This window comes from Pithys albifrons, chromosome 14 (assembly GCF_047495875.1).
Source record: "Pithys albifrons albifrons isolate INPA30051 chromosome 14, PitAlb_v1, whole genome shotgun sequence".
Lineage (NCBI taxonomy): Eukaryota > Metazoa > Chordata > Aves > Passeriformes > Thamnophilidae > Pithys > Pithys albifrons.
Window position 1 is genome coordinate 9511360 of NC_092471.1, and position 12556 is coordinate 9523915.

Genomic DNA, 12556 nt, shown 5'->3' on the forward strand with positions numbered 1-12556 from the left:
TGAAAAAACATCCTTACACAGCAGATTAAATGAGTATGATAACCAGGATTTGTTCATGTAGACAGTAAAATACAGGCTATCTTATCACTTTTTAAATATTTCAAATTAAGTCATTGTAGAAAAAAATAATCATACCTAATGCAACTCCTAGTTAAGTTTTGAGCAGCTGCAGTCTGAATTATTAATTACAAAACAGAGGTAAGTTTCAAAAAACTGTGTTAAAACTCCAGCTATATGCACAACTACCTCATGCCAGGAATGTTTCAGAGGCCCTTAAGCTATTACTGTGTTGTTATTCTTGCTGGAACACACCCCTCATTAAGATAAGACAAGAATTCTCTTGACTGGCCAAATCATCAAGCCAATTAAATTATAGTGCTGATGAACTCAAGGCTGAATTTGGCCCTTATCAAGAGGATTTTTATTTTTTGTTTGCCACTCTGCCAAGGCTCTTATATGACCACTGTTTTCAACAATGTTTCTATAAAAATACAGCATAAATACCTGAAGCGTTATGACCATTTTGCTTCTTTGCCCCTTCTTCTGATTTTGCCTTGGGAGGATTTTTGTCTTCTAGGAGATCAGGTTTTTTAACGATTGATTTTGTGCTGACAGGAAGGCTTGGAGGTGGCTTCCCTGTTCCCATCAATTTCTGATCCTCCTTGTTTGAAGCAGAAGAACCAATGGGAACAGCTGAGGGGATCAGCTTTGGAGACTCTACACGGCTTTCACTCTGGTATTTTAGCAAAGAAGATGTTCTCCTTAGTCTGACCCCAAATGGGTTCTCAACATTTTGTGTTTCATGGTCAGCCCACTCCATAAAAGAATTCAAATGCAGATCTCTGTCCTTACAATCTCGATCAAATCTGTCCGAGTTGGGTTTTGCTGTTTCCTGGATGACAGTATCAAAACGCATCTGCTCTTTGGTCATTCCTTCAAAGAACTCTGGTCTTATAGGTGATGTTGGGGAACTTCTGGAAAAGGAGTCTTCCTTTGAATTTGAACCTCCTGAGAGAGATCTTTGCCATGCTGGTGCGATGGTAAATCGGACTGGTTTAGCAGAGGCAGTCTTCAGTGGGCTTCTTACATTTTCATCTGAAGATTGGCTGCCTTCAACTGTTTTTCTGTGAGGAGCTGTACTGCTTATCAGGTACTCCTTCCTGTCACCATCAGAAGACATATTACTCTTCAAGCCAGCCAAACTTGAAGAGGCAAGACACCCAATGGAAAGCTTTTCTGAAATGCATGATGTGTTGCCCTGTTGGTTACCCTTTGAAACAGGAACAGTTTCTGCCTTAAAACATACTTCCAATTTACTGCAGGGTTGCATACAACCTTCTTCCAAGACAGATACAGCAGTGTCTGGGTTTTTTTCTGTATTGTCTTTGGATGACTGAGAGTCCATAATTTCACAAGCTTCTTTGCCATTTCTTGTTACTGAACTGTTTTCAGGCTTCAAAACAGACATTGCCTCAATGCCAGAACAAGACTCTGAATCAGCTACTGTAACCTGTGAAGTGCTTAGTGCAGTATCTGTGACAGCACAGCTGGAATGATTCTCAGTAGTACCCAAGCAGGCTTCTACTTTGCCAGTGAATGATGGATCCCTCTTTTCCTGGGCTTTGATGTTTGGGTCCACAGAACTTAGTGAGGACCTTTGTGCAGCATCTGCCAATGTATCTATGCCCTCTGCTTCCACACCACTGCTGAATAAGTCATCTACTTGTATCTCTGGAGACACAATAGCTTCTCCTTCAGGTTGGTGCAGTTCTGGAAGTGCAGGTGCTTCAGTGCTGGTACTTTGCTGATGTCCTTTCCATTCGTCGGCAGACTCACCTGAAGGGTGTGACACTTTTGCACTGTGGTGTTCCTCCAGGGTCACTGGAGAAGGCTCAGGTCTCAGAAGGAGTGCAGCTGCTTTACAGTGATGGTCCATGTTGGGAAGGCAAGCATCCTCCTGTAGCAAAGCATGGGAGTCTTCTGCCACAGCTGTGGAATCAGGAGACTCATGGGTAGAATCAGTGGCAGTTTTTACACCTGGTGTCTCCTTAGAACTGCCTCCCTTTGCACAATGTCCCAGCTGGGTTGATAATCCTGTATTAAACAGGGGAGAAGAGTGTGCACTTAAAGGTTACAATTCAAACACCATCTGTATGACCAATTCAGTCCAGATAGTCGTTTAACATGAGTGCCCCATGCCTGGGTGCCGCTGACTGATAAATAAGGCTGCTAAAAGCATATTTAGAAATGGGTTGTCCAAGTCAGAGACAAGTAGTTTTTTGTTTGAACATACCTAATTCAGGGAATCCAGGGAATGACTGAAAGTTTCAGTCTGCTTCAGGAATACCAAATTAGTTGCTGCTTAGAAGCTTTTCATGCATATCTTTAGCTGTAAAACTATTAGCCAGATTTCCTTAGACATTTCTTCACCCATATGCCTAGAATGGCTGTCTCCAACAACCTGGAGAATTCTCTGTATCTAAGCATAACATCTCAACATGAGGCAGCTCTGCCTCCTGCAGCTCCCACAGGGCTGCTGAACATCTGCATAGCTTAGATGTGTCTGCACATGCAGTAACTGATGCGTGACAGCAATGGGCACTGAGCTTGCCCTGACAGCAAAGTGACTACACCACTGCACCACCATCAGCCAGGTAAGGCAGTGCTAAAGATAAAAGTCTTTGGTGAAGTTTTGGAGAAATTTTGTTTGTTTTACAGCTTACAATTGTGTTACTACTGGCAATGAGCTATTACTTAATTGAGGGTGAGTAGTAACAGAAGACCTACTAAACACAAGCCAATCGAAGTACCTGACACACATAACAAATAATGCTGATATTAAGGTTTTTCTCAGTGTCAAGGAACTCAGCTAACAAGATCCAAACAGCTGTGTAGGACAGGTACTTCTCAACATGGTGCTTTCACCTCATGTATTTTTAACACTGCCCTCGAAGCTCAGCACTTCAACATCACCATGTTGAGTATACTTGACTTTTTCCATCATAACACTTTAGCCACCAGGATTGGTTTTAGGATACAAAACCAAAAGATAACTAACTTGAAAGGACTTAAAATTCAAATAGGTCCTGTCAGGCTTATGCAAAAGAGTTCAAGCTCCTAAAGTAGCAATAATTAAGTCTTCATTACCTTCCCAATCACTTTTAAGTTTGTGACTCTCAAGTAATTCTGTTGCATTTTCCTTCTTTTCCGGAGTTGCAGGAATACATGCTTCATTTTCCAGCTGTCCCACCTGAAGAAGTGCAGCAAGATCTTTTAATTAAAAGTCATGCACAAAGACTGTATTTTGTACACATGCACTTTTATGAACACTGAAAACAGGCACAAAACCTCCATCCTGTAATTTGCCAACACTGGAGGTAATGTACTACTCCAGTTAAGAACTAGACTAGTAGGAATAGGACGTAGGCCTCTTTAAAACAGCAGGAATGTTTTTACAAATGAAGCATAATCCACCACCTTTTTGGCTAAATAATGAAACTATAAGCTTCACCTTTTTTTCAGTTTCCATGATACTGAAGTTTTCCAAGGCTTTTTTGCTTGGTTGGTGCTAAGCAGGTGGTTTTCCTTCCTCCAATGAAATACGGGTAAGAAAGAAAACAATTTAAGACTATTTAAAATAATAATTAAAAATTTGCATTAGTTGCCTGCTGCTGAGTGATTCTTTTCCAGAAAACACTTACCTGGAGGGGTTGCTGATTCTTGTTGGCAAAGCCTTTCTGTTTCCGAGGGTTTATGGCAATCCTGTGCCTGGCTGCTGAGGTGTCCAGGCAGCCCAGGGGGCTGGCAGGGGTGGTGAAGTCAATGGGAAGAAAGCTGCTGCCCCGTGAGAGGGGGGTCCCCAGGCTGGCAGAGCAGAAAGGACTGATGGGCCTGGAGGAAGCTCCAGAAGGTGTCTGTAAAACAAAACACAATGCTCTGCATTTTGCCTGGCTTCCCCAGATCTCTGGAATAGTTCCTTTGCTGCCACATTCCATTTCAGAAGTCTGAAATTGCTGTATTTTGGAGCATAAACCCTCTTTTTTAAATGCATGCCTAAAGTCATCTCTGCGTAGAGATTACTCAGTTCTGTGTTCAGCTGTATGTTACACAGGATGAGAGATCCCTGTCTCATCCTTTCCCACAGTAAGAGCCTCAGCTTGTCCCCTTTCCTGTTCTCCTCTGAAAACCCGTTTGCAGTATATGCACCCACCAGCAGGAGACACTGGTGCTGCATCTCATCCCAGTAATGTGACAGTTCAGGAAGATGTTATTAAAAATCCACAAAACCAGCATGGATATTGGTTCCTTATTATCTCTAAGAAAATTGCCATAACCACTTTTCTCTTTTAATATCCACTTTCAGGAAAATCCAATGCTTCTGTCCAACAAGTACCCCAGAACTGCCTTCCAGACAGTGATGTGCCTTGCAGCAATGCTGCTCTGGGGAACTAAACAGCAGTAACCTCAAATTATGCTATCAAAATAAAGGGTTTACACAACTGTTCATAGAAAAAACCCTAAACATGCAGCTTGACTGGTTTTGCTACTGTTTTGAAAGGCAGACCAGACTTTCTGCAGCATTTGCAAAATGTCACAGACATGCCAAACAAGCTTTATTCATAAAGCAAGGTGACACAGTGATTGCACTGTGCCTGGCATTCAGATTTCAGGTTTCTTTTAAGTTCAGGATGTAACACAGCATTTAAAACTGTATGCTGATTAAGTTTTAGAGATAATGAAAACATCTTCCCATCTGCTCTACAAAAATTGTCAAGGTACATTTTTTGGTATTTAAGGTAGCTAAAATTGACTTCCTTATTTTTCACTGATTTTTCTAGTTGCTAAATGAGATATAAACCACAACAGGATGTATTATGATAGATACAGATTCTTCTCAGGAAAAATTTACACATTGTGAAAAAGAGAAAGAAGAACACAGCTAGGAGATAAGCTAACTATTGTAATAATTCTACAAGATTAATGATAAACCTTTAAGGATCATTAGAAATTACAAAAATAATAACTGTTACTTATTTCCACATACAAACTTTTCTGTCTTTAAGTTACAAAATTAAAGTTGTGTTTATGTAATATAAAAACACCTGAAGCTAGTATTTGAATTATTGCTATACATAAATGGCAAATTCCCTAATCCACTGAGGATTCAGAATATTTTTGATTCAGACTAATGTCAGTTTGTACCTTCTCCCAAAGACAGTGGAGCCTTGTCCAATTTTTTGTTGTGTAACTTTTCACATTCATCCTTTGTCACAGAGCTGACCATGCTGTTCACACAAACCACTTACCAGCAGATTTCTGCCTGACTTTATTTCTTATACATAAGTTCAAGAGGTACATTTTCAGTATTTGCCTCCTCTGGACTGTTAATGAATTGTTTCCTAGAATACACTGTACCCAAAATAATTTTTTATAAATAAAATTATTATACTGGCCCCATACAGACACCACACATGCCCTCTCAGGACAGTTTATTAGCAGGAAAGTAGCTATTTACCTGTTCATCTTCGCTGTCTGTCCCACCTAAACTCAAAGAGCTATGACGCTGGACAGGGTTGGAGGACTGTGGGACGAAATAAGGAAGAGGGTAAGTCAAGGGAAGTATCACACTGAATTATCTGGGACTGGATATTCAGTGCTAATTATGAGAAAACACAAGAGGAAAGATAAAGGAAGGGTCACAAAGTTCCTGCCTTTCACAGTAGTTTTCATTTCTTCATTGGGATCAAACATAAAGTAGGCAAGATTTCTCCTGCTATGAGACATGCCATGAAGGTTGAACACAGGAGGCAATATATTTTATAAAGTTATTCTGGCTTCTTGCTTTAAAATCTTCAGATTTACAAATGCTCACATGTTCACTCAAGTCCAAAATCACCCACTTGGCTAATGATACAGGTCACAACTGTCACAGCACTGGTCTACATAAAACCATGGAAAATTGTACCCAGGAAAGGTGTTTGTAAGGTCCCTTTGTAGGTATCCTTCAGAGTGACAAGGCCACAATCCACCCAGGTATTTTGTTCTTGTTCTGACTGATCTGTACCATCACATTTTATCACAAGTGAGCAAAAAGGCCTTCCCTTTCTCCAGGCAGACTTTATCTTTTCCGTACAGGTGATCACCAAGGTGACATGATAATTATACCTTGTTTGGCGAATCAGTCAGAACTTCATGAAGGGTTGAAATTTCAGGAGGGCTTCTGGGTAAACCATCATCTTCAGAAACAGCACCTGCATCTTCCAGTTTCTTTCCAGTTATAACAAGAGGAGGTGATCCAAGTCTGACATTCTGCTGCAGTTGAAGCTGTGGTTGAAATTTAGAATATAGACTTTCAATGGCATTATTTATAGGGAACATTTTGGACACAACCCAGAAATACTTGAAGTAACAGCTTGTTTATAGAAAATAGCCATTAATAAAATTTTATTTAGCCACATTCATCAAGGACCCATCACTAAAACTGATTTTGGTACAAAATTAAAATCAAAATCAGTTTTATTCAGTAAGCTAGCAAAGATATGAATTTCACAATTGCAGAAAATTTACAACAGTTTAACTTCATTTAAATTTAAAACTTTAAAAATTCTAGATTTAAGTCTTTAGTCATACAAATTTAAATATTTAGTCACACAAAGTATTTACTAGCCAGCAATTCCAAATCCCAGGTTTAAGTGGCCAGCTTTCCCTCACAAAGGCCTTTCAAATACTGAGAGCTTGTTACCACCCTCTCCCACCCAAGTAGCTGAGTCACAATTTTTACACAAAACCAATTTAATTCCATTTCTGCTCCACCCTAATTAATTGCTTGTTAATTTTCCCCAGCAGCACATCCTGGTGCTGTCTACAGCAAGAATGATAACAGCAGCCAGCAACAACTTTGTCTGCAAAGAAGTATGGAGATTCTTTTCCAAGGTTGCACAAAAGAATGTTCTGGCAGGCCCTGATCCTAGAAAAATAAAACAAAGTCTGCAAACTCACAAGTAACCAGATGTTCCCTTAAACTAAAAACATTCAGATCTCAGGAAACACCATTACTAAAATTCTTGGCTTAAATCTGTCAGCTGTGTCAAAGCTGGAATAGAAAGTTGGTTTGAGCAGAAACTGTGTCCTTCAACTGAAAACATCTCAACAGATTATTCCCAAGATAAACATACAGACTTGGGGTTTTTTCTGTTTCTTTGCTTACCAAACCATACAGCCTATTAGCCATTCTAGGCCTAATTCTGTGTTTTTCTGAAAGCTATTAATTAATTCATTCATTCATATCTCTGTAAAAAGAGATCTAAATAGCTGCACTTCTTATTCAGCAAGATTCACGTGCAATGTAATCTCTGAAGATCCAACAGGCACATGGGGTGGCACAATGTCATCCTTTAATCCACCCCCCTTCAGTTCAAACAGATTTCTTGCCCTTACTGCAATACATGTGCAACACAAGATACACAACATGCTTGTGCACTTAATGGGAAGGAAAAGGCAGAAATTCACTTTTGCTTTGGTCTCTTTTCACAACTTCCTGTCTTAGATTTATTAAATTTATTACATGCAGACAGCAAAGTGGTGTGGGAGAAATTGAATTTACAGTCTGTCTTCTACTGGTAGAAGTTAATTTACATTGCTAAGAAAGCAACGGCTTTTATTAGTACTTGGCTTTTATTCTGACAAGAGCCAAGCTCATAGGAAAAGGCTGTCTCTTACAGGTACAAAAATAGTGCTGGCAGTATTACATTACCACGCAGGATGATGGATGGATGGATAAGGAGAGGGCAAAGTGGGCTGGAGATGGCACGAAAAGAGCTTTTTTCACCACAACAAAGTTTTGTCATATATAAATATGATTTCTTCTGTTACTTCTATTGTTATACAAAAAACAGCTTAGCCTATTTTGCAGTCTCATGGATGAACAAGTCCCTCTGTGTGTCTTCTATTACTTACCATGTGATGCAATTGTGTTTGCAACATGAAGCTCACACTGAGCAAAGGAAGAATTTCAATGGCCTTTGGCTGCTTTATCAACCATTTGTATTCAGGCTCTGGAAAAACCTTAAACTTTTATCTCACTGTTCCAAGCTGGGCAGTTACTTAAATGCAATTAATATTACCAACAGTTCATAAGGGATCTGTCAAAAAGGGTTTAGTATAGCCTTGGAAGAAGGAAATGACCCAGCAGAATACAGTATCCTTTGCTGGCAGAGACCAGAAAAATAATCATATAAATAAACCTATCAGAGCACCCTGACATATCCATCATCCCACACACTTACACAGTCACTGGTGATAGAATGTACAGTGAAAACATCAGAGCAAGAATTGCCAAAAAAAATGACATAAATAATATTTAAAGAATAACAGTGTAAGGGACACACTACAGTATAAATAAATGGCCTTAACCCAAAAGCAGTAGCTATGAAGTAAAGAATATAAATCCCAGTGAAAGAGGACACACTTAATGAGGAAATTTTCCAAGAGTCCATGAACTGGATTCATGTCCCTCACACACTATGGGATCTGAGCAAGGCTGAAAGCACCAGGACTGCTCAAAGATGCAGCTTCCAAGAGGCAGAATAAATCCAAATATAGTAAATCTGGCTTTGGACACTTTAGTCAGCAAAATCTTAAGGCACACAGCAAAGGAATCAAGAAACTGTTTCCTAGGAGACAGCTCATGCAAAGCAGCACCATGAATGAGGGGCTGATGTTCTCACCTGCAAAGTTTTCACTCTTCCAGGTTTGTTTTCCTGAGACAACACGTCACCTGCCACGTTTCCTGGTGCAGATTCAGAAATGAAGACACTGTCATGGGACAAGGCTTTGTTTCCCATGCTTCTTTTGGGCCTGGGAAGAAAGGAAGAAAGAGTGGTCAGTGCACTGAGTGCATTCCCCACACTATCTCAACAGGGCAGAAGGACCATAAAGAGTTCCAGGGTGGGATGCATCTTATTTCAGATCTGTGCATGTTAATTGTGTAAGGTAGTAACTGCTGACTTCTTTTATACTGTGAAGGGAGGAGAAACACTTTTCAGGATGCTGATCAAATGCAGATGTCTCTTTTCAGACGTACTCAGCATCTGCATTGAACACATAGATCAGTCTCTGTGGACTGGAGAGGGAGCCCAGGGTGATTAGGTCTGATGTTGGGATTTAGGTGGATGCACACCCTGGGGAATGTCTACAGTGCAGAGGGGGACAACAGAATTCTCCTGTCCTCCTTGGGTGGCAATGTGCCTAGCATGAGACATTCAGGATACAACCTTTGCAGCCTGGGGTGTGTCACATCTGCCAAAGATCGTGGGTTATTTTTCTGCTTCTGGCAAATGCGGACAGAAAATTTAATTTTGCCACATTACCAAACTCGATTAAAATCCTCTCATGTCCAGCAATAAAACCAGTTGTGTTTACCTGTATCCTGAACATCTCCTGATCCCAAGCATATTAAAGAAACATAGGAGGGACAAATGTCCATGTCCATATGTACATATCTATCCATGGCCAAGTCAAAGAACTCGGGTAAGATATTCCTGCTCTGCTTCTGTGCTCACTGGGTGTTTTGTTCAGTGAAGCAATGACGAGTTCCCAAAACAACTATTAATTGAGTTGTAACAAGTGAGACTTATTAATCTTGGGCTATTAAATTGTGCGGGGCAGATTTTGCACTTGGGTAGGACAAGGAAGACTCCAAATCATTTGTTCCGTCAGCACAGACAGACACTACCTGTACATTACTTTTTCCAAAAGACCACAGGGATGGCCTCTACCAGGATTTGATCATAGTTGGAAAACATCAGAGAATATTCTCTTGCTATTGGCCATGAGACCGTTAACTCAAGGATTCCCTGGCTCAGCTGATGTGAAGACAATGCTCATTGGCCTTGGAAAGTTTGATGAGGAACACAGCTCTTATAAGAAAAATCCAGGATGTCAAAACTCTTCTTCAAGGAAATCAAATATTTCTCTGCTCTTTGCCTAACCACAGATTCCCTATTTAGAAGAAAGCCCTGAAGGGTCTTAAGCTTTCATAAAGTAAATACATCATGCAAAAAACCCCCAAAAATTACTCTTTTTCCACCTGCATCTCCCTCCTTTACTTCCCCAGAGACATCTCTTTAGCTGCTTGACTACCCTCCTGTTGCCACAAAGGCATAGTCAATCAGTTTACAGCTATATCGAGTCTCACAGTAGGGCAAAATAATTTTGCTCTAAGCTTGTGTTATGTCAAAGACAATCTGAGCTCTTTCTCTCACAACACAGGTCAGAGCTTGTGCCTCCTGCCATTTGAAGTCATGGTTAATGTCTGTGTTAATCTGCAGGGCAGCAGTTCTACACACAAGCAAGGCACTTGCCTTATTTCATCATTAGAGTTAATGAAGCCATCCCATCCTTTTGCATGCTTGATTTTATAGTCCTTTTCAGCATCAAAGATACTCCATATGGGCAAAACATAATTTTACTGCATTCAGAAAAACAGTCATACAACTTTTATTTACTGTAACATATATTCATTGCTAGTTGGCATATTCTATTTACTGCAAAAAATGCATGTACATTAGGATGTATTAACCTTCCTAACTGGGGATTTCCTCTTCCTTTATTTGGAATTCTTTAGCAATAGAAGCCAAGGTTTCCTTGTCCTTGAGACTACCAGTATAAGATCTGTTTCTTTCTTCCTCTTTCTGCATATGTATCATATATGTCTGCTAGAGAATTACTGTATTTTCTTCTGGCAGACACAAAAAGAGCATTGGATTAAATACAGAATTAACTGCAGCTTTAGTCAACATGAGTCGCTTATGTGAAAATCTGCATTTTTGTGTAATTCCAAACATTGTATTTATATTTGCACTGAAGCTAAAGATGCACTACCAAAAGCGCAGATGTTTTAACCACTGTATTTCTACACTGTCTTTCCTATACAAATGCTCAATTCATTTATGTGTATCAACACTTGAGCTGCCATGACTGAGGAAATGGTGGGATTCTACAGGCAGCAGTAAAGCAGCTCCTAAACCCATCCTGATATGTGCTATCTTCCATTTCCTGTTGCTGTAACCCCACTCCTGTTTAAGTGTTTGAAATGAGGGGACGAAAAGTGGCGGTAATGGTGAGTGATCTCTCCCTGTCCATATCTTGATCCATAAGCCTTTAATTATATTTTCTCTCCCATGTCCAGCTGAGGAGGGGAGTGACAGAGCAGCTTTGGTTTCGTTTTTTTTTTTTTAAAGAAGAAAAAAAGAAAACCAATGCTTCAGCCTCAAGAACAAGCAAACAGCAACATTGCTCTAGAACTGTTTTTTATATTCTGCAGGCTAGAAATTGCAAAGCTCAGGGTCCTGCTATAAACCCTTCACAAGCTGTATTTCCACTGGTTTGCAGGATCAGGTTTTCCAAAGGATTATGTAGTTCAGTACAGGTACTTATAAAGTCTGCTTATGCAATGCAGGATCTGGACATGATAGGGTTTTCAGGTAGCACAAACAGTTCATAATCACTGGAGGATAGCACTGAGGTAAACAGCAATTGAACTTGAAATACTTGGTTAAAGGCAAGAGAAGGAGCTCCCACCCTCTGTGCCTCTGGAGCAGATGCTACTTTTAAGCCAGATCCCTCCTATGTGCTGATGGGGTGAACTCAGCCGTCCCTAAGCTTTTTGGACTGGGCTGACTAAGTTACTCCAATTCTCCTTACCCCAGGAGACTGGTTGTGTGGTCACTTACTCTCTTGCTGTTATGCTAGCAAACAAAATAAAGAGATTGTTGTTTCATTCCCAGATTATTTTCATGATGCAGTTGCATAAACAAAACAGAGTGAGTGGGGAAAGGTGGGGCAAGGAGGAACCAGCACCCATGAGAAAATAACATATGTAAGTTTTCCACCAGAAGAAATGCAGTGTCCAGCTCCACTGTATGCCCTATTTGAGGATACAGAGCACCTGGCAGTAATGCTGATTGAAGTCATGTCCCACTCTAGTCATCTGTTCTCTGCCAGTGTCACATCCCCATCAAGTGCCCCCTTCAACAAAACACTCCAAAACATTGGACGTGGCCAGTGTTTTGTCACACTTTGTTAGTCTGCAGCTCCACAACCAGAGGTACAGAGTAATCCAAAGCGAGGCCTGGCTTAGTGGCTAACAGGGGAGGATGAGGAGGGTGGGGAGCTGGAAAACAGCAAGATTACAGGTTACTTGATACCATTCCACAATCATGAATCTGGGTTGTCCGAGCCCAGATTCAGTCAGAGATTTGCAAAGGAGGTGTTGTGTAGTTTACTGGTCTAAGATTATCAGTGAAGCAGTGTTAGTAGTGCAGGCTGTTTGCCTGTACCACACTGACTGAAAAAAAGAACAAGGTTTTGATCTAACATCAGTCTGGGATCTGAGAATTGCTCTGGACACACCTTATGGACTTGTAAATCTCACCCACACGCACAGCCCTCCCGGGATGGTGACACAAAACCAGAGGCCTTCAGTTGTTATCTATGACTAAATGGCTAGGTAAGAAAGTTAAAGAAGCAATCACATACTGAAAATACACGAGAATAC

The 12556-nt window shown here is 40.5% G+C and overlaps 1 protein-coding gene across 3 annotated transcripts in view; it reads right to left on the reverse strand.

Annotated features, from left to right (window-relative positions):
- The window catches only part of KIAA1210 (KIAA1210 ortholog), a 56292-nt gene that overhangs the window by 7180 nt on the left and 36556 nt on the right, over positions 1 to 12556 (reverse strand). For all 3 annotated transcript variants that reach the window (XM_071569812.1, XM_071569813.1, XM_071569811.1), the window contains exons 4-9: positions 8727 to 8856; positions 6166 to 6324; positions 5516 to 5581; positions 3702 to 3914; positions 3148 to 3250; positions 505 to 2094 (exon numbers count right to left, since the gene is read on the reverse strand). In XM_071569812.1, the coding sequence (XP_071425913.1) occupies positions 505 to 2094; positions 3148 to 3250; positions 3702 to 3914; positions 5516 to 5581; positions 6166 to 6324; positions 8727 to 8856 (2261 nt within the window). The remainder of the gene's footprint in view (positions 1 to 504; positions 2095 to 3147; positions 3251 to 3701; positions 3915 to 5515; positions 5582 to 6165; positions 6325 to 8726; positions 8857 to 12556) is intronic.